We start from the raw sequence: 21,829 nt of genomic DNA, 5'->3' as shown, positions 1-21,829 counted from the left end.
CGTCTTAACATGGTAAAACTGAGCGTCGTCACACGTACTAAAGTAACGTGACCATAACTGACGCCTTAACACGAGCACAATGTGCGTGTCTACACGTACAAAAGAAACATGTAAAACATTGCTGCATTAACGCGAACAAACAGTGCGTGTTGATGCGGTCAAAATTCACACGTTTCGTTTAAAGACTTTTGTCCCCGATCGCCTGCATTAAAATGCAAATGAGCTGCTGCTGCACGGCACAGGGGGCGGAGCTTCATGAGCTCGCGCTCAGTCTCTCAGGACAATATCACCTCACGGAATGATGGTAACATAGGCGCCGATACCGTGGGTGCTCCGGGGCTCGAGCACCCACGGAAAATACCGAGCACCCACGTGTGCCAGTAGGCTACATTCATTTAAAATTAAACATTGCAGTTGGTGCTATGTGAAGCGTCTATCACACTGTGATTGGTTATGTCGCTGTCAGTCGCCTGCTCCATATCCTTTCCACCAATCACAGCGTTTCTCGGATGAAAACGCCTCTTTAGTGACCCGGCTCTGTACGCAGAGACACGTTCCTCCTGAAGAATTAACCACAATGGTGAGTCAACAAATCAAATTTATACTGTGTGGACTTGTGTGACAGAGTCCTGCACTGGTTCGGGTACCCGACGGGTGACCCGCAAATTTTACTCAAACGGGTGCAGGTCGGGTCGGTCACGGGGGAAACACGGGTCTAAACACGGGTTTAAAACAATCACGTGCAAACGTAAAAATATATGCACATTTTTAGGAACACAAGTACAAAAATATGCCTGTATTTCAAGTTAATAAAATAATTTAAAATCCACATCATTTTATTTGAGCCTTGAGCCCACGCCCTCCCAGGAGTCTCTATAGGCTGCCTACTTTCACTTTTAAAAAGTCATCATAATCATAACCGCGCGCGCGATCTGCTTGCAGTCGAGATGGATGCTGAGGAGTTGAAGAAAATAATAGCTAGTGAAAACTGAAGAAAACAATGTTGTGAAAGGCTTACGGTTACGTGTCAGTTAAACTTTTCATCTCCAATCCTGTCTGTATTTGTGAGAAGTGGCGCTGTCCTGAGTTGAAAGATAGCCTACTTTACGGCTTTATTATCAAGTAAATAGGTGTGTGTAGTGTTCGTGTCGGCCGCTGTCCATTTCCTAAGGTTCTGAAATGCAATTTTTTTTTTTTTTTTTAAAGGGCGTGCTCCCATGAGCACCCACGGAGGAAAATATAAATCTGCGCCTATGGATGGTAATATCAGAAACTCTCAGTAACGGTGTTCATTTCGACCCGGAGTCGGACAATAATGCCTACAGAGTCAGAGTGCTGTATAGAGATGAAACAGGTATAGTTTAATAGTTTAATTACGGTTATAACGTATTTGTCATCTGCTTGTATGTATCCACTATTAATAGCCTACAAGTCTGCTGTTTCGGACCAGGTCCGAGTGATGATCAAACATATACTGATGAGTTTAATAAAGTTTATTGTACATCACACAAAAGATGAAGCGTCAGTTTTACTCCAGAAAATCACCGTAAGAGTAAATAAACAAGTATAAGTGTGCAAGTACATAAATGAATTTCGGTAGAGTTGAGGGAGCATTTTCTTTAAAAACAAATAATTCCACCTCGTCTTCAGCGGGAGTAAATAGAGAGAGTTATGTGGATTAATACATCCAGCCACACAACACCTACAACGCTTGGGAGACATTCTCATCAGTGCAGCAATGCTCGCTGTGAACTCGATCAGGGCGGGGCTATGCTAAAACCGCAGTGTCTGTCAACACTCGTGGGCGGGGCCTGTGCTGTAGTGACGTCACTAAAGCCGCATTCTGAAGACAGGTCGTTGGGAGACACTGCTAATGAGTTATGGGGATTAATAAAAAAGGAGTGAGTGGATTTTTATCACTATTGGGTGGTTGTGTACACACACTGCCAACACACATTTATGTCCAAACAGCATGCAAAAGTGAATTTTGCATAATAGGTCCCCTTTAAATAGAATACTACACTAAAAAAATCAGTGTGAATGTGTGTTAATTTATTGAAATCTTAACATTGAAGACAGTATTTCTGATGACAGGGATGATGTGAGTTTGAAGCAGAAGACGGAGAGGATGTGTGTGTGTGTGTGTGTGTGTGTATGTTCTCACCTCTTGCGGGCGGTGATCTCCTCTGTATGGTTATGTACAGTGATGTGAACCGGCATCTGCAGCTGGGGTGTGGAGCACAGGTACCAGCCCGTGTTCTTCATGCTCAGTTTGCTCATCTTCACAGTCATGCGGTTCTCTTCATGTCTGATCTCGACCGAGGCTCCGTCTAAAGTATCGGACGGCCCCGTCACGCAGCGGTCGGCAAACTTACACCACGTGACTGCAGTTTCCCCGCGGTGAAAGCAGGAGACGGTGACACTGCCGTTCTCAGACCCGCTCTCGCTCTGACGCTCCACAGACAGCCTCGGGTCTGGAGGACACATCAGTCTTCACTCAGCAGATGCGTGCCAGTGCCAATAATAATGTTATTTATACTCATTTTCAGTGTTGTGTGGAACTCATTACAAGTTATTTCATTTAGTCTACGTAATCAGATTACTTTTTAACTAATCTTTAAGTAACTAGTAAAGTAAAGCATTACTTTTTCAAATAAGTAACACTAGTTTCACATGTACTGACTGACAGCTCTCCTGTCCCCGATGTTCAGAGAAATAAAGTAAGGTGTGTGTGTGAGTGTGTGTGAGTGAGTGTGTGTGTTAGTGAGTGTGTGTGTGTATGTGTGTGTTAGTGAGTGTGTGTGTGTGTGTGTGTGTGTGTGTGGGAGTGTGTGTGTGATAGTGAGTGTGTGTGTGTATGTGTGTGTATGTGTGTGTGTGTGTGTGTGTGTGTGTGTGTGTGTGTCGGGGAGTCTCACCTGGTGTGACCTCCAGGGAGAAGTGTTCCCGTTCATCAGCTCCAGGAGGAATGCGAGCAGGACAGGAGAACCGAGCCGACTCCCGGACATCATCCATGTGGACCGTTAGGATGTTCCGGGAGTCTCCAGAGATCACTGGAACTTTCCAATCTGAAGACGTGACGCGATCACTCCACAGTTTATATGAACAAGGAATTATGATCAGAGCCGGTTCTAGACATTAGGAGGCCCTAGGCAAAACTCATGTTGGAGGCCCCCCACCCCCAATAAAAAAACACTTGAAACAAATATGATTCCTAACCTTTTTATTTATACAACATTTAATTTTAAAATCAGTATATTTTTACTTACACAGTACATAAGTTTGGACACATTACTATTTTTAATGTTTTTGAAAGAAGTCTCTTATGCTCATCAAGCCTGGATTTATTTGATCAAAAATACAGAAAAATAATATAGTGAAATATTATTAAAATTTAAAATAATGGTTTTCTATTTTACTATACTTTATATTTCTGTGATGCAAAGCTGAATTTAGTGCCACGTGATCATTCTGATTTATTATCAAATGTTAGAAATGGTGCTTAATATTTATTTTATAACCTGTGATACTTTTTTTCAGGATTTTTGATTATTAAAAAGTTGTTTTAAAAAAGTCTTCACTATCACTTTTTATATATTTAACACATCCTTGCTGAATATTCCTGTTTTTTTTTCTGTTTTTTTTATCAAATAAATGCTGGCTTGTAGAGCATAATAATAAACTTCTTTCAAAAACATTAAAAATAGTAATGGGTCCAGACTTTTACCGGTACTCTATGTACATATTAATCAAACTTTATCTAAGATAATCTCTTTTTTGTTTAATGAAGATGTTATTGTTGTTGTTGTTTTTTTGCTGTTTTATTCAATTTATTCACAGTTCCAGAATCACACTTCAGTAGATGAGCATAAGTGCTTTTATATTGCATTGCCACCTTAAATATGCTATACACAAATCAAGTGGAAGAGAAAGACACGATCGCTACTGAGCAGAAAAAAATATATAAAGTGATATTATTGGCGTAATGTCAGGAATCTAATCATCAGCAGAATTTAGAAGATAGACCCATAGATATGAGATCCTTTAGACTATTTGAAACATTTAAAAATGTTGTAGTGTATTGGCTTTTTAACTTAGAATACAGACGTCTTGTCTTTTAATTTTATAGCTTTTTTACTAGTCAGCTCCCGACGCGATGTTATTCATTGTACGCGCAAATTCAAAGCGTCGCGTCTGGGCACGTTAATGACGCTCGCGCTCTTTTAAACTCGTAATAAAGCGGTGAATGATTTTTCCAGAAATGACGCTGATCTACAGTACAAGTTTATATTTAGAATACATTGCAATCACTCCAAAATAGATGACGACAACTCACACACCTGCATTATGAGCTGTGCTTCTTTGTTTGCTTATTAGGCTTTTGCCTCGCGCACCTGATGGATGCGTTCGTTACACATACTTTCAGAAGCCGGCACCCGCTTTGTAACGGACACATTAATTGGTTTAACTGCAGTAATGTAACAGTCTATGATTAAGATAAACATCGTCACTATTTTTAGTTAATTAATAAATATTGAAATAAATTGTAGATAGGACATTTGTACTTTTTTTTTTTTTTTTTTTTTTTTCTCTGTCTGGGCCCCATCCCGCCAATCGGGCCCTAGGCACGTGCCTAGTTTGCCTTTGCGTTAATCCGGCTCTGATTATGATAGACTGTCCGCTCTGAATTGAGACGTTCCTGACGTCCTGAGCACCTGACGAAAGAGAAATTATATATTCAAATATTCAAATAATCCAAAACTCTGTGGCTTTTTTTGCTATTTTGATTTATTTCAACATACACTCACCTAAAGGATTATTAGGAACACCTGTTCAATAGTGGTGGGTGATACTGCAAATTTCGGTATCGATCCGATACCAATACTTTTTCATTTTAAAAGCATGCACTTGAACTTGTATGCACTTTCCTGTGCTAGAGCAGTGTGTCATGATTTATGAGGTGAATGCATCATTAATATGCTAAATCTGAATACGTTTCCATGACTACTAAATATTTTGTGATTTGTGCTCTCAACTCGCCTGTAAGTAGTCAGTGACTTTTACAAAACTACCCTAATTATAGTACTAGCCTACTACTAGCCTACTACTAGCCTACTGTTCAAAAGTTTGGGGTCTGTAAGATTTTTAATACTCTTCTGCATTTATTTGATCAAAAATACAGTAAAACTGTAATATTACAATTTAACATAAGCTATCTGTTTTCTATGTCATAGTAAACTGTAATTTATTCATGTGATCAAAGCTGAATTTTCGGCATCATTACTCCAGTCATGATGATAATTCATTTTAATATGCTGATTTAGCCTACAGCTCAGGAAACATTTCTTATTATTATCAATGTTGAAAACAGTTTCATATTTTTGTGGAAACCATGATACATTTTATGCAGAATTATTTGATGAACAAAGTTGAAAGAACAGCATTTATATGAAGTAGATTTTTTTTTAACAGTGTAAAACCCTTGACTGTCACTTTTGATCAATTTAATGCATCAATCCTTGTTGAATAAAAATATTAATTTCATTAAAAAAAATCTTACTGATGTCAACGTTTTGAACCGTTATGTACACTTTTGGTTTGTTTATTGCGAAATAACTCCCGATTGTTTCTCTGTCATCTAAGCAAGGCTTCGTTTCCCAAACGCACTGGGCCTGTGAGTTCAGCGAAGCACCAGCATCGAACGCTCTCTGTGATTGATTGGTTTCGTCTTGTATCCAGATGACTAGGAGAAAAAGTTCTATCCTACACAATTATCCGCTAACATTCGCTTATTTTTCCACTTAGAAGCTTATTTTACGCACTGAATTGTGCGCTAAATTAATAAAAAATTACTGGTAAAAAAACACACATTTGGATCGATATTTTTATGTGAGGATCGATCCTTTTCGATACCACGTCAGTATCGATAGTATCGATACTTCAGGATCGATCCGCCCACCCCTACTGTTCAATTTCTCATTAATGCAATTATCTAATCACATGGCAGTTGCTTCAATGCATTTAGGGGTGTGGTCCTGGTCAAGACAATCTCCTGAACTCCAAACTGAATGTCAGAATGGGAAAGAAAGGTGATTTAAGCAATTTTGAGCGTGGCATGGTTGTTGGTGCCAGACGGGCCGGTCTGAGTATTTCACAATCTGCTCAGTTACTGGGATTTTCACGCACAACCATTGTAATGGTGTGAAAAGGGAAAACCATCCAGTATGCGGCAGTCCTGTGGGCGAAAATGCCTTGTTGATGCTAGAGGTCAGAGGAGAATGGGCCGACTGATTCAAGCTGATAGAAGAGCAACTTTGACTGAAATAACCACTCGTTACAACCGAGGTATGCAGCAAAGCATTTGTGAAGCCACAACACGCACAACCTTGAGGCGGATGGGCTACAACAGCAGAAGACCCCACCGGGTACCACTGGGAAAAATGTTGCCTGGTCTGATGAGTCTCGATTTCTGTTGAGACATTCAGATGGTAGAGTCAGACTTTGGCGTAAACAGAATGAGAACATGGATCCATCATGCCTTGTTACCACTGTGCAGGCTGGTGGTGGTGGTGTAATGGTGTGGGGGATGTTTTCTTGGCACACTTTAGGCCCCTTAGTGCCAATTGGGCATCGTTTAAATGCCACGGCCTACCTGAGCATTGTTTCTGACCATGTCCATCCCTTTATGACCACCATGTACCCATCCTCTGATGGCTACTTCCAGCAGGATAATGCACCATGTCACAAAGCTCGAATCATTTCAAATTGGTTTCTTGAACATGACAATGAGTTCACTGTACTAAAATGGCCCAACTGCAAGATGCTATCCTATCAATATGGGCCAACATTTCTAAAGAATACTTTCAGCACCTTGTTGAATCAATGCCACGTTGAATTAAGGCAGTTCTGAAGGCGAAAGGGGTCAAACACAGTATTAGGATGGTGTTCCTAATAATCCTTTAGGTGAGTGTAGGAATACTGTCACTTGATCAGGAGAAAGCTTTTGATCGTGTTGATCATCAATATCTTTTTAAAGTATTAGAAGCTTTTGGGTTTGGAGAGAAATTTAGAAAAATGATAAAGTTGTTGTACAATAATGCAACATGTATGGTAAAGATTGCAGGAGGCCTGAGTGTCCCTGTCAAGGTACAGAGGGGTATCAGACAAGGATGCCCACTTTCTGGTCAGCTTTATAGCTTAGCTATAGAACCTCTTCTATGTAAACTAAGAGAGAGTTTAATGGGTTTGAAGGTACAAGGTGCTATTTTTAATTATTATGTAAAAGTTTCAGCTCATGCGGATGATATTATTGTTGTTTTAAGGGATGTTAAAGATGTTCAGGTTTTAAAAGAGATTTTATTAAGTTATGGTAAAACCTCATCTGCAAAAGTAAACTGGGCAAAAAGGGATGCACTGTGGTGTGGTTTAGACCACAATACTCCAGCTCTCCCAGGTAATTTAAAATGTGGAAAATCTGGGTTAAAATATTTGGGGGTGTTTTTAGGACGGGAGGATTACAAGAGACAGAATTGGGAGGGCCTGGTGGAGAAGGTGTGTGCTCGGTTGTCTTGCTGGCATTGGCTGCTACCACAGTTATCCTATAGGGGAAGAGCCCTGGTCTGCAACAACCTTGTAGCCTCAACGCTATGGCACAAAATGAACATTCTGGAACCTCCTGAAGATTTGGTTGAAAAAAATCCAAAAACGCTTAACAGACTTTTTTGGTCAGGTAACCACTGGACAAAAGCATCAACATTGTTTCTGCCCAGACAAGAAGGTGGACAAGGACTAGTGGATATAAAAAGCAGAATTAAGACTTTCAGACTACAGACAGTAAAGATTCCTCTACGGAGTGGATGTAAGCTGGTCTGGAGTAGCTTATGCCCTCCTTAGAAGAGCAGGAGGGATGGGGCTGGATAAACATTTGTTTCTCCTGGACATTCAAAATGTTGATTTGACTGGACTAACTTCCTTTTACCATTCAGTGTTCAAAGCCTGGAGGACTTTTAATATCTCAAGAGACATCACGGATGAGGGAGGTCTCTGGTCAAGGGAGGAACCCCTAATGCACAACACTATTGTTACGCAACGGCTCCGAGACTCGAAGGTGAAGATCCAAATGCAGTTTATTTACAGAGTAGTCGTACAGGCAGGGTCATCAATAGCGAACAGATCAAAGGAGGAAACACAGAGAATATCCAAATAACAGGCAGAGGTCAGGCCAGGCAGCAATAATCAGAGTCCAATAAACAATCCAAGTCAGGCCAGGCAGAGAAACGATAAGGAAACGGTGAAACAGTCCAAGGTCAGCAAAACAAGAATCAAACACGGGTAAATAACGCTCAGAAATGTAGTAACAGTAAAACAAGACTTCGCCCTGAGTGAATGTGAAAACCAGGTATTTATGGTGTGAGTGAAACAAGGTGATAAGACAGGTGAATGAGATGAGTGCTGATGAGTCCGGGCAGTGAGTTATGGGAAATGTAGTTTGTGAGGAAGTGATCATAGTCTATTGTGGAGCGCCCTCTGGTGGCTCTCGAGGGCACTCCAGCTGGTTATCGTTACAACTATAGTGGACTCAGCGATTTTAAAATCACCAGCGATGAGGAATCTTCTAAAGGCTGCAGGAGTTGTAAAGATTATACATTTAATAACTTCAGATGGATGGATGTCTCCTGAAATGCTAGCCTCCAAGATTGGAATAAGATCAATTCGGACACAAAGACTGTTAAATGAAATTCTTGAGAGCCTATCGACGGAATTTAGATCAAGTGTGGAAACAACTAATGAAGATATGGATTTAACTTTTCCTGAACTAAGAATAATTCCGGCTGTGGGTATTTTTGAAGAAAAGGAGGGGTCTTTGTTGACCTTCAAGACACCTGTACTGGACCGTTTCAGTAAAACTGAGAAGAAGCACTGTACGTCACATGTGTAAAAGTCACACACTGTCACTCTTTAGGAGGAGTTAAAGAGTCAAAATGGCAAGTCAAGTCAAGTCAAGTTTATTTATATAGCGCTTTTCACAACACAGATTGTATCAAAGCAGCTTCACAGTATTAAATTAAAATAATACATCAATGTTTGTTTCTAGTGGAAAACATCCACGTTTGGTAATGCTGATCAATAGTATTGTTGATTGATTAATTAAATTAAATTAAATTAAATATCCCCAATATCCCCAACTGAGCAAGCCAAAGGCAACAGTGGCAAGGAACCGAAAAACTCCATCAAGTGACCTAATGAAAAAAAAAACTTGGGAGAACCCAGGCTCAGTCGGGGGCCAGTTCTCCTCTGGCGTTTATGAAGTAGAGACCGGATTTAACTGTAAGATTAAAATATTATATGAATGCCTGGCTGAAGAGATGCGTCTTTAATCTAGTTTTAAACTGGGAGAGCGAGTCTGAGCAACGAACAGTATCAGGAAGACTATTCCAGAGTTTTGGAGCTAAATGTGAAAATGCTCTCCCTCCTTTGGTGGATCTGGATATCCTAGGTATGACCAAAAGCCTCGAATTTAGTGATCTTAAAGAGCGCGATGGATTATAGGGCGATAGAAGATCCGTTAAATAAACTGGAGCTAAGCCGTTTAGGGCTTTATAAGTCAGTAGCAATACCTTGTAATTAATACGGAACTTTATAGGTAACCAATGTAGTGATGATAAAATTGGTGTTATATGATCATATTTTCTTGATCTAGTAAGAACTCTAGCGGCTGCATTTTGGACTAACTGTAGCTTGTTTATTGAGGATGCAGGACAACCAGCTAATAACGCATTACAGTAATCTAGTCTCGAGCTCATGAATGCATGAACTAGCTTTTCTGCATCAGAAACTGATAGCATATTACGTAGCTTAGCAATATTTCTAAGGTGGAAAAAGGCTGTTCTTGTAACATATGAAACATGATTATCAAAAGACAGGTTGCAGCCTAATATAACACCCAGGTCTTTTACTGTAGAGGATGAAGTAACAGGACACCCTACTATGTTAAAGTTGTATTGTGAGAGGTTTTGTGGGCGTTTTTTTGAACCGATAAGTATTACCTCTGTCTTGTCTGGATTTAATAAAAGAAAATTGCGCGTCATCCAATCTTTTATATCTTTAACACACTCTGTCAATTTGGATAATTTAGCGTTTTCATCTGGCCGTGATGAAATATAGATTTGAGTGTCATCAGCATAACAATGGAAACTAATTCCATATTTCCTTATAATATTTCCAAGTGGCATCATATATATTGAGAATAATAGAGGGCCTAACACAGATCCCTGCGGCACTCCATAGTTTACTGGAGTTATGATCGATTTTTCTCCATTTAAATAGACAAAATGGTAGCGGTCAGATAAGTATGATCTGAACCAGCTTAATGCTTGTCCTTGAACACCAGTATAATTTTGTAGTCGATCTAAGAGTATTGTATGATCTATAGTATCGAACGCAGCACTAAGATCAAGTAAAACTAGTATTAAGATACAGCCTTGGTCAGAAGCTAAAAGTAAATCATTTGTGATTTTAACGAGCGCAGTTTCAGTGCTATGATGCGGCCTGAACCCAGACTGAAACTTTTCATAGATGTCATTTTCTTGCAAGAAAGAGCCCAGTTGAGCGGACACAACTTTTTCTAGTATTTTAGACATAAAAGGAAGATTTGAAATGGGTCTATAATTTGCTAGATTATGTGGATCTAATTGTGGTTTCTTAATGAGAGGTTTTATAACTGCCAGTTTAAATGTTCTTGGAACATGACCTAAAGTTAAAGACGAGTTAATAATATTGAGGAGAGGCTCTTCCACTACAGGTAACACTTCTTTCAATAGTTTAGTTGGTATAGGATCTAATAAACATGTTGTTGTTTTAGATGAAGTGATAAGTTTATTTAACTCTTTTTGTTCTATAGTTGTAAAGCACTGTAATTGTTCTTGCGGGGTGATAATTGAGGCTGATTTATAAGGCGCGATTGAGGATTGAACGTTTACAATTGTGGTTCTGATGCTTTCTATTTTCTCAGTGAAGAACTTCATGAAATCATTACTACTAAACTGTAACGGAATATTTTGTTCAGGTGACGTCTGTTTATTTGTTAGTCTAGCCACGGTGTTAAATAAAAACCTAGGATTGTTTTGGTTATTTTCTATTAGTTTGCGGAGGTGCTCAGCCCTGGCCTCTTTTAGGGCCTTTTTGTAACGTGACGTACTGTCTTTCCATGCGATTCTAAAGACCTCTAAATTAAATAGCAAGAGCTATTCGGATCAGGCTCTTCCCTGAGGGGTTGCTGGAGGGCCTTGTACAAGCCTCCCATTGAGAAAAGGTCTGGAGACCTTCAGTGGAGAGTTATGCATGGGTTAATAGCTACAAACAGATACAGAGCACACCTCGATCCCCAGGTTCAGGAGGGATGTCCTTTTTGTGGGATGACTGAAACTGTCTTTCATTTATTTTTTCAATGTGGGAGGCTTGTGCCTTTATTTTCTCAATTAGAAGAATGGTGTACAGTTTTGGGAGATGCGTTTTCACCTATGTTATTTATCTATGGACCAAAGTATAGCAGAAACAGAAAGCAGATCCATGTTTTGCTTATTTTTTTGTTTGGGCAAGCGAAAATGGGAATTTGGATTTCACGTAAAAGCGAAATAAATAATGTTGGGTCAACTGATGCAATGTTAATTTTAAAAGGGTTAATTAAAACTAGATTAAAGGTGGAATATGCATACTATAACTTGGTTAAAGACCTGGAGACTTTCAATCACATTTGGGGAGTAAACGAGTGCATATGTGAATCTGATTTTGATGGTGCTTTGCAAATTTATGTCTAATTGTGCTATTGTCTTGCTTGTTGTTTGTGCTATTTATTATTGTATGTTTGTGTTTTAAATTACTTTTTAAATCTATGTAAGGTTTAGTTAAACCTTGAATATTTTGTAATAAAGGGGAGTTAAAAGTCAAAGTCTCTCTCTCTCTCTCTCTCTCTCTCTCTCATATTATGAGGAAGGATCATATTCATTCATTCTCACACAGTCGAAGCGCAACCGAAACAACGGTCTTCCACAAAATGCAGTTTTGTTTTTTAACCGCTAGAAGGACACAAGTTACATAATACCATTTATTTATTATTTATTTTTTATTTATTGAATATGTATTAGATAACAAGCAGATTAAAGGACAGAACAAATAGAACTTCAACAGGAATTAAATTATATCAAGTATATGTAAAGCTTCACAAATAAAAAATAAAAAAATAAAAATAAAAGACATACACAGAGGAAACATTATGCATCAGTGGTATTGTCAAAAATATCATCATAATATTTCAAGAATCTGTCACTTTTTTTGTTTTTAATAAACCTTAGAGACTTCAGAAATGTATCAATTTCAATTAAGAAATACAAATATATATTTTTTTTTAATAAATATTACAATATATTAAAATATTAAATTAATCTAAAAGTCTGTGGCTTTTTATGCCATTTTAATTGTTCCTTAATACACACTTTATTTAAAATTATATTAACATGAATATGCATCAAAATAAATCTTTAATAGACCCCCCCCCATCCTAAAAACCTTCTGTTTAAAGTCATTTTTGAATCTCATACTTTGAATAGTCTAAGACTTTTTGACCCTTCTGTATATTCTTTATGCCAGTACCATATTTAATCTTCTTGACTTTATAAATTATAGTTTTTCATCTATGGCTGAAGAATGAAGACTGGAGGAGTGTGTGTCTCACCTGAGAGTCGGGTCAGGATGAAGATGAGCAGAACACAGTCTCGATCCATCGCCGCCTCATTCTGAAGATGTTGTTGGTGATGTGTGTGAAACCTTTCCCATCTCTAGTTCCTCTTTTTCTGCAACACTCGCCACTGTGTTGCAAGAGTATATTTGTGGGCAGTGTGACAAAACTAATTATTTATTTATAACAGTTGGAAACCAGTGTGATGCATTTCCGCCAAAGAAAAACAGCATTAAAACTGACAGATTAGTTTGTTGAAAGGCCAACTATGACTTTTTCTCTACAAAGTCTTTCCGAGGCTTAACAAAGAAAGAAAGAAACAAGCACTATTTACACCCACAGTTTTTCCACTTCATGAAAACACAGCCTCCGACTCTGAAGCGCTGAGGAAACGAAGCCTTGAACACAGTAGACGACACTCTCTGAACTATAACTCACCGGATCATCAAACATCTGCATTTACTCATGTCTGCATGCTTTTAGTTCTTCTTGAACACTTTACAATTATGCTAAAATTCCCAGTTTTGATTGTTATGTTCCAGGTGAAATTTACCCTAATTGGATTCAATACAATTCACCCAAAAAAAAAAAAAAAAAGAAAAGAAAAGAAAAGAAAAGAAAAGTAAAAAAAATAATAAAAAAAATAAACAGGAGAACATATGGTTTATAAAACAGCATTGAACAATTTTTTTATTTGTTGTTCACAAAATGTGAATATTTTATTATTTTATTATTTTAAATTAAACATTTATATTTGTTTATGTGCTCAAACAGTAGAGCATGTTCTCGCAACGCTAAGATCATGGGTTCAGTTCCCAGCAAAATCACATTAATAAAAATACCATAAAATCACATCACAATAATAGAAATTTCGTTCACATTTTCATCAACAGCTCAACGTGTGTCGAAACTCAATGAGGAACAGTAAGACAACTTCAAGAAAAACATTGTCGTGTTTCAAATTGACCTGGAACTTAATATAAAGATTAAAAACAATCTTGACATTATTTATTTTTCACATCACAGAAAGAAAGGGCTGAATGCAACTGAACATATTGCTGTACTTCACATCCGCTTTCATAACTCAATCAACAAAACTTCTGATCAACACAAAGGACAAGAACATCATAAAAAGATTACGTCTGCTTATATAACTATTTCACTTTTCTGACCATAGATTCATATATGCTTGTATTATCCATTTCAGGAAGCTACAACAACACATGAGAACACAAAAACAAAACAAAACAGAAAATAGAGTTATTTTTACATGAAGCCACATTAATACACTGTAAATTAATTTATATATATATATATATATATATATATATATATATATATATATATATAACTGTATATTACTGTACTTTCATTACTGTATCAACAAATATTATAAAAATAATACCTGGATGTTTTGTTTAAATCCAATCATGATTTCATAAAGATCTTCAACCTTGCTGTGTTTCTCATTTCCCTGTTTAGAATGAAATGTATGAATACATTAATAATAATAACAATAACAACAGCAGTTTATAGTTCAAGTTTATTACCTGAATATTTTGTTTATTTCCAGTCATGATTTCATAGATATCGTCACATGTAACCTGCTCGTATTTCTCATTTCCCTATTAAAAATAAAATGTAGAAATAAATAAATAAATAATAATAATAATAATAATAATAACAACAACAACAGCAGCTTAAAGAGCAAGCAGACGAATGCTACAAATGTTATAGAAAATGACCTGCATGTTTTGCTTGATTTCAGTCTTTTCATAGAGATTTTCACATGTAACCTCGATTTTCTCATTGCCCTATTGAAAATAAAATGAATAAGTAAATTAATAATAAGAAGTACAACAACACATTTCAAAGTGCAAGTAGGTATGCTACAAATTTAATAAAAATTACCTGAATGTTTTGTTTAATTTCACTCTTTTCATAGAGACTATTACATGTAACCTCCTCGTTTCTCCCATTTTCCTGTAAAAAAAAGAAATATATACACTCACCTAAAGGATTATTAGGAACACCATCCTAATACTGTGTTTGACCCCCTTTCGCCTTCAGAACTGCCTTAATTCTACGTGGCATTGATTCAACAAGGTGCTGAAAGCATTCTTTAGAAATGTTGGCCCATATTGATAGGATAGCATCTTGCAGTTGATGGAGATTTGTGGGATGCACATCCAGGGCACGAAGCTCCCGTTCCACCACATCCCAAAGATGCTCTATTGGGTTGAGATCTGGTGACTGTGGGGGCCATTTTAGTACAGTGAACTCATTGTCATGTTCAAGAAACCAATTTGAAATGATTCAAGCTTTGTGACATGGTGCATTATCCTGCTGGAAGTAGCCATCAGAGGATGGGTACATGGTGGTCATAAAGGGATGGACATGGTCAGAAACAATGCTCAGTTAGGCCGTAGCATTTAAACGATGCCCAATTGGCACTAAGGGGCCTAAAGTGTGCCAAGAAAACCCCCCCCACACCATTACACCACCACCACCAGCCTGCACAGTGGGAACAAGGCATGATGGATCCATGTTCTCATTCTGTTTACGCCAAAGTCTGACTCTACCATCTGAATGTCTCAACAGAAATCGAGACTCATCAGACCAGGCAACATTTTTCCCAGTGGTACCCGGTGGGGTCTTCTGCTGTTGTAGCCCATTCGCCTCAAAGTTGTGCGTGTTGTGGCTTCACAAATGCTTTGCTGCATACCTCGGTTGTAACGAGTGGTTATTTAAGTCAAAGTTGCTCTTCTATCAGCTTGAATCAGTCGGCCCATTCTCCTCTGACCTCTAGCATCCACAAGGCATTTTCGCCCACAGGACTGCCGCATACTGGATGTTTTTTCCTTTTCACACCATTCTTTGTAAACCCTAGAAATGGTTGTGCGTGAAAATCCCAGTAACTGAGCAGATTGTGAAATACTCAGACCGGCCCGTCTGGCACCAACAACCATGCCACGCTCAAAATTGCTTAAATCACCTTTCTTTCCCATTCTGACATTCAGTTTGGAGTTCAGGAGATTGTCTTGACCAGGACCACACCGCTAAATGCATTGAAGCAACTGCCATGTGATTGGTTGATTAGATAATTCCATTGATGAGAAATTGAACAGGTGTTCCTAATAATCCTTTAGGTGAGTGTATATACATTATTATTATTAATAACAGTGACAGAATCTGTGATTTGATCACTGTTATTAATAATAATAATGTATAATTTTATTTTTAACAGTGATCAGAATATGTGATTTCCCCTCCTTGAACTGCCACGTGACCGTGGTGGAGGGGTTTGAGTACCCGAAGGATCCTAGGAGCTATGTTGTCCGGGGCTATATGCCCCTGGTAGGGTCTCCCAAGGCAAACAGGTCCTAGGTGACGGGTAAGACTAAGAGCGGTTCATTAACCCTCTATGAAGAAATTTAAAATGAGGACTGTGACGTCGCCCGGCATGGCGCAGCCAGGGCCCCACCCTGGAGCCAGGCCCGGGGTTGGGGCTCGTATGCGGGGCTCAGCCCGAAGGAGCGACGTGGGGCCGCCCTCCCGTGGGCTCACCACCTGCAGGAGGGACCGTAAGGGGCCGGTGCAAAGTGGATCGGGCGGCAGTCAAAGGCGGGGGCCCGACGACCCGATCCCTGGACACAGAAACTAGCTCTAGGGACATGGATCGTCACCTCTCTGGCGGGGAAGGAGCCTGAGATTGTGCGTGAGGTTCACAGATTGCGACTAGAGATCACCTCCACGCACGGCTTGGGCTCTGGAACCACACTCATTGAGAGAGGATGGACTCTTCACCACTCCGTCGCTCTACTGGGGGACTTCAACGCCCACGTGGGCAGCGACAGTGACACCTGGAGGGGCGTGATTGGGAGGAACGGCCCCCCTGATCTGAACCCGAGCAGTGTTTCCCGGTCGGGGACAGTGCCTTTGGACTGGCAGACCGGGGTGGTGGTCCCTCTTTTTAAGAAGGGGGACCGGAGGCTGTGCCGAAGGCTCGGATTCAGGAGGAACAGTGCGGTTTTAGTCCCGGCCGTGAAACACTGGACCAGCTCTATACCCTCTCATGGGTGCTGGAGGGTTCATGGGAGATTTCCCAACCAATCCACATGTGCTCTGTGGATTTGGAGAAGGCATTCGACTGTGTACCTTGCGGCATCCTGTGGAGGGTGCTCTGGGAGTATGGGATCCGGGGCCCTTTGCTAAGGGCTGCCCGGTCCCTGTACAACCGGAGCAGGAGCTTGGTTCACATTGCCGGCAGTAAGTCAGACTTGTTCCCGGTGCATGTTGGACTCCGGCAGGGCTGCCCTTTGTCGCCGGTTCTGTTCAGAATTTTTATGGACAGAATTTCTAGGCGCAGCCAGGGGCCGGAGGGTGTCAGGTTTGGGGACCACACAATTTCGTCTCTGCTTTTTGCGGATGATGTTGTCGTTCTGGCTCCATCAGACCAGGACCTTCAGCGTGTGCTAAGACGGTTTGCAGCCGAGTGTGAAGCGGCTGGGATGAGAATTAGCACCTCCAATTCCGAGGCCATGGTTCTCAGTCGGAAAAGGGTGGTTTGCCCGCTTCAGGTTGGTGGAGAGTTCCTGCCTCAAGTGGAGGAGTTCAAGTATCTTGGGGTCTTGTTCACGAGTGATGGAAGGATGGAACGGGAGATTGACAGACGGATCGGTGCAACTTCTGCAGTAATGCGGTCGATGTACCGGTCAGTCAATCTACGTTCCTACTCTCACCTATGGTCATGAGCTGTGGGTCATGACAGAAAGGACAAGATCCCGGATACAGGCGGACGAAATGAGCTTTCTCTGCAGGGTGGCTGGGCGATCCCTTAGAAATAGGGTGAGAAGCTCGGTCACTCGGGAGGAGCTCAGAGTAGAGCCGCTGCTCCTCCACATCGAGAGGGGTCAGCTGAGGTGGCTCGGGCTTCTGTTTCAGATGCCTCCTGGACGCCTTCCCGGGAAGGTGTTCCGGGCATGTCCCACCGGGAGGAGACCCCGGGGAAGACCTAGGACATGCTGGAGGGATTATGTCACCGAACGCCTTGGTGTCCCCCCGGAAGAGCTGGAGGAAGTGTCAGGGGAGAGGGAAATCTGGGCATCTCAGCTTAGACTGCTGCCCCCACGACCCGGCCCGGGATAAGTGGAAGAAGATGAGAATCTGTGATTTTTCTAACAGCCATGCATCACTAACATGATGGCGATGAACGGTCACTTACGTCAGGCTCCTGTTGATCGCTCACGCCTTCAGACGGATTCGCAGCTCCAGCTCTTCGTTCTGCAGAAACACACACATGTAATAGTGCACATATTCTGCTGTCTCTGATCACATATCTGACTCTCTCACTTCTTCTGATGTGTCCTCTGATCAGAAGCACAACCACAACGAAGATGACGGGCAGCACCGTTCCCAGAACGACCATCCACAGGAGACTCTTCAGACCCGGCATCAAGCTGAAACTGGAGTCAGAGGTGCAGGAGTGTGTCAGGAGGACGGAACACATGTGGACTAATCTCAAGTCAAGACACCTTTAATTATATAGCACTTTTTACAATACAGACTGTTTCAAAGCAGCTTCACAAAGATATCAGGAAAATAATGCAACAAAGTTTGTTTCCTGAAGAAAATAGTGTCATATTACAGCTAAAGTGAGTTCATTGATGTTTCAATTTTGTTGTAAAAAAGTTATAAATTTAGTTCATATATATATATATATATAGCCGCTCTGGAGAAAACCGTGATGTCATCGTCCAGCTCAGATCAGTTCTCATATAATGGTGTCAATGCAGACAGATCAATATTATTGTAGAATATTACATTAAATGTCCCCAGTGTGTCTCTTACTTGTCTTGGCTGAATGCTGTGGTGTGGCCTATATAGTGAACAGTAACTCGTCTTGTATATGGGGCCTTCCTCACGCTAATATGAACTGGCATCTGGTATTTCCCATCGGAGCAGAAGTACCATCCACTGTCCTCTATCTTCAGCTCGCTCAAGCTCACATTCAGAGCCTCATCGTCACCACTGACATTAGTTTGATTCGAGCTTCCTTGATCTCTCCCAATACACAAGCCTCCGATCTGACACCACTGTGAAGCTCCGTGACAGACGACGATCACGTTCCCTCCCTCGTAGCCGGACACGCTCTGACTCGACACATGGAGCCGGGCTTTACCTGGACAGGTCACACTAAACGTCAGAGACACATGCATGCTTTTCATTCATGTCTAAATTTGTACATTCTAGAATATGACACGAAGAAAACTGTGGAAGCTGAATTGCGAGATATAAAGTCAGAATTTTGAGATATAAAGTCAGAATTTGAGATAAAGTCACAATTGCAAGATAAAGTCTGAATTGCGAGATATAAAGTCATAATTGCAAGATAAAGTCTGAATTGCGAGATATAGTCACAATTGCAAGATAAAGTCAGAATTGCGTGATACAAAGTCAGAATTGCGAGATATAAAGTCACAATTGCAAGATAAAGTCAGAATTTTGAGATATAAAGTCAGAATTTGAGATAAAGTCACAACTGCAAGATAAAGTCTGAATTGCGAGATATAAAGTCACAATTGCAAGATAAAGTCAGAATTGCAAGATAAAGTCAGAATTGCGTGATATAAAGTCAGAATTGCGAGATATAAAGTCAGAATTGCGAGATATAAAGTCAGAATTTCATGAGATAAAGTCAAAATTTCGTGAGATAAAGTCAGAATTTCGTGAGATAAAGTCAGAATTTCGAGATATAAAGTCAGAATTGCTAGATATAAAGTCAGAATTTCGAGATATAAAGTCAGAATTGCAAGATATAAAGTCAGAATTTCGAGATATAAAGTCAGAATTGCGAGATATAAAGTCAGAATTGCGAGATATAAAGTCAGAATTGCGAGATATAAAGTCAGAATTGCGAGATATAAAGTCAGAATTGCGAGATATAAAGTCAGAATTTTGAGATATAAAGTCAGAATTTTGAGATATAAAGTCAGAATTGTGAGATATAAAGTCAGAATTGCTAGATATAAAGTCTGAATTGCAAGATATAAAGTCAGAATTGCAAGATATAAAGTCTGAATTTCGAGATATAAAGTCAGAATTGCGAGATATATTGTCAGAATTGTGAGATATAAAGTCAGAATTGTGAGATATAAAGTCAGAATTGCGAGATATAAAGTCAGAATTGTGAGATATAAAGTCAGAATTTCGAGATATAAAGTCAGAATTGCGAGATATAAAGTCAGAATTGCGAGATATAAAGTCAGAATTTCGAGATATAAAGTCAGAATTTCGAGATACTGTATAAAGTCAGAATTGTGAGATACTATGTTGCAATTACAAGAAAGTCAGAATTGCAAGAAATTCAGAAAATTTGAGATAAAGTCACAATTGCATGAAAGTTAGAATTGCAAGATATAAATTCACAAATTCAAATTAAATTCAAGATATAAAATAAAATTCAAATTTATTACAAGACTAATGTATAAAGAGTCAGAATTGTGAAATTGTGAGAAAAAATTATTGAGAGATACAAATACAATTACCTATTTTTTTATTCTGTGGGATAAACAAGCCGCCATTGGAAACACATGGATAGATTTAGATACACAAAATAAAATACTCAAAATACCTTTAATAACCTCCAAGTAAAGATGTGCGTGAGGATCGGATCCATAAGTGCTGATGGCACACCAGTATGAGCCGGTGTCGCTCTCCTCAGCACTACTCAGCGTGGCCATAAACACCTTCTCTGTCTGGTTATCCTCAAAAGACATTCTGTTGTGTTTTACTTCATGACTGAAGGACCAAACACCTCCAGAACTCACATATTTACGCTTACTGACATATTTCTGATCGTATAAACAAGGGATTATGATGGTTTGATGTTTTTGAACAGATATTTTACTGACTGTAAGAATAGACTGAGTTCCTGTGCAAAGAAAAATAATAAAATGATTATTACACTAAAGATTTTATATAAAGCTGAAGTGAAAAATTTAATTTTAGGCTTACAACGCCTTGTTTCAGTGTGCATGAGTGCATCTGCATATATACGCATATTCCCATCCATGTTATAATGTTACTCATAACTGCTGAAATGTGTCTAATGTCTGAGGTTATTCTGAGCGCAACATAGGCTATATATGTTGAATCAATGATCCATCTATGAAATAACCAAAATAAAATATATGCTAAACTTATGATAATATAATTCTTCTTAGTTAAGATGCACCTTTTCTGTTTGGTTTCAGTTGAAAACACAATCTTGTGTACAGTAGATAAAAATATACTTGTAACATGACCATTAAACATTAACACTGCTAGTTCTTGTCAAGTTGATGGTGATGAATATGAAAAAATGTATGTTTACAACAGCTAAAATATAGATGAATTGTGTCCAAAAGCTTGTTATTACACACACTATATCAGCACTGACTTCAACACACATTCCCAAAATTCCAGACAGACGGATAGGAATTTCTCCTGAGACAAAATCAGTCAGAAAACGGCATATAACTGAGTTTTTACCTGAAGAGTGTGTGACGAGGAATAAAACTAGCAGGGTCGTCTTCATCATGCTGACCGAGTGAGAACGAGCCGATCTTAGCAGGACTATATTTATTTCTCTCTAGAGAATAGGGGGAAATAGTTTTCACAGCTTGTGTGAGCCGTTATACACTTCAGTCTGTGTGCAAACACTATACACTCGACATCGTTTGAACACTTTCTCCTCACAATGCACATCATAATAGTTCATATTTTAACACTCAATGCCAAGTGGAGAAAAACTTTATAATGCAAGAGCATATTCATGTTATATATGAGATGATTTGCATGAGCGCTGTTGTTGTTCTTTTCTTGCTGTTTATAACCTTTAAGAGAACATCCTGCAGATATGATCAAAGACGAGATAATATCTCTTTATGATCAGATCTGTTGCAGATAAGACCTGGTTTCAATGTTGAAACTTAGCTACAACTTTACGGGAGATATATCTTTTTAAATACATACATACATATATATATATATATATATGTCTTCAGTGAAATAAAACTTGCTAACTGTATAACTCTCCAGTGATGTCCAGTATAG

General features: G+C 39.4%; 2 protein-coding genes across 2 annotated transcripts; both read right to left on the bottom strand.

The window, feature by feature from the left end:
• Window positions 1-1,202: 1,202 nt before the first annotated feature.
• Window positions 1,203-12,793, bottom strand: LOC308682780 (neural cell adhesion molecule 2-like). Its single transcript, XM_081352711.1, has 4 exons — window positions 12,731-12,793; window positions 4,676-4,715; window positions 2,919-3,131; window positions 1,203-2,474 (listed from the first exon to the last, which is right to left on the bottom strand). Exons 3-4 carry the CDS (start codon window positions 3,013-3,015, stop codon window positions 2,161-2,163), a joined length of 411 nt encoding a protein of 136 aa, XP_081208837.1. The 5' UTR covers window positions 3,016-3,131; window positions 4,676-4,715; window positions 12,731-12,793; the 3' UTR covers window positions 1,203-2,160.
• An 876-nt stretch (window positions 12,794-13,669) lies between these two features.
• On the bottom strand, window positions 13,670-21,428 carry LOC308682643 (uncharacterized protein). The gene is made up of 10 exons (XM_081352483.1): window positions 21,266-21,428; window positions 20,367-20,666; window positions 18,584-18,914; window positions 18,086-18,198; window positions 17,958-18,016; window positions 14,645-14,716; window positions 14,479-14,547; window positions 14,284-14,358; window positions 14,139-14,207; window positions 13,670-13,944 (listed from the first exon to the last, which is right to left on the bottom strand). The coding sequence occupies exons 1-10, from the start codon at window positions 21,312-21,314 to the stop codon at window positions 13,888-13,890; spliced, it is 1,194 nt and encodes a 397-aa protein (XP_081208609.1). The 5' UTR covers window positions 21,315-21,428; the 3' UTR covers window positions 13,670-13,887.
• Window positions 21,429-21,829: the final 401 nt, after the last annotated feature.

Source organism: Scardinius erythrophthalmus, assembly GCF_964197995.2.
Source record: "Scardinius erythrophthalmus genome assembly, chromosome: 22".
In the NCBI taxonomy this organism is placed as follows: Eukaryota; Metazoa; Chordata; class Actinopteri; order Cypriniformes; family Leuciscidae; genus Scardinius; species Scardinius erythrophthalmus.
Note: the sequence above shows the minus strand (reverse complement) of the source record. Positions and strands in the feature narration are given on the sequence as shown.

Bases quoted from the DNA above. Each gene is read 5' to 3' on its own strand.
- LOC308682780 (XM_081352711.1), bottom strand. From the start codon at position 3,015: ATGGATGATGTCCGGGAGTCGGCTCGGTTCTCCTGTCCTGCTCGCATT. The intron at 2,475-2,918 runs GTGAGACTCCCC...TGTGTCCTCCAG, and splicing joins CTCCCTGGAGGTCACACCAG to ACCCGAGGCTGTCTGTGGAG.
- LOC308682643 (XM_081352483.1), bottom strand. From the start codon at position 21,314: ATGATGAAGACGACCCTGCTAGTTTTATTCCTCGTCACACACTCTTCA. The intron at 18,017-18,085 runs GTGAGAGAGTCA...GTGTTTCTGCAG, and splicing joins CAGAGGACACATCAGAAGAA to AACGAAGAGCTGGAGCTGCG. The intron at 14,208-14,283 runs GTAATAAACTTG...CATTCTAAACAG, and splicing joins GAAATAAACAAAATATTCAG to GGAAATGAGAAACACAGCAA.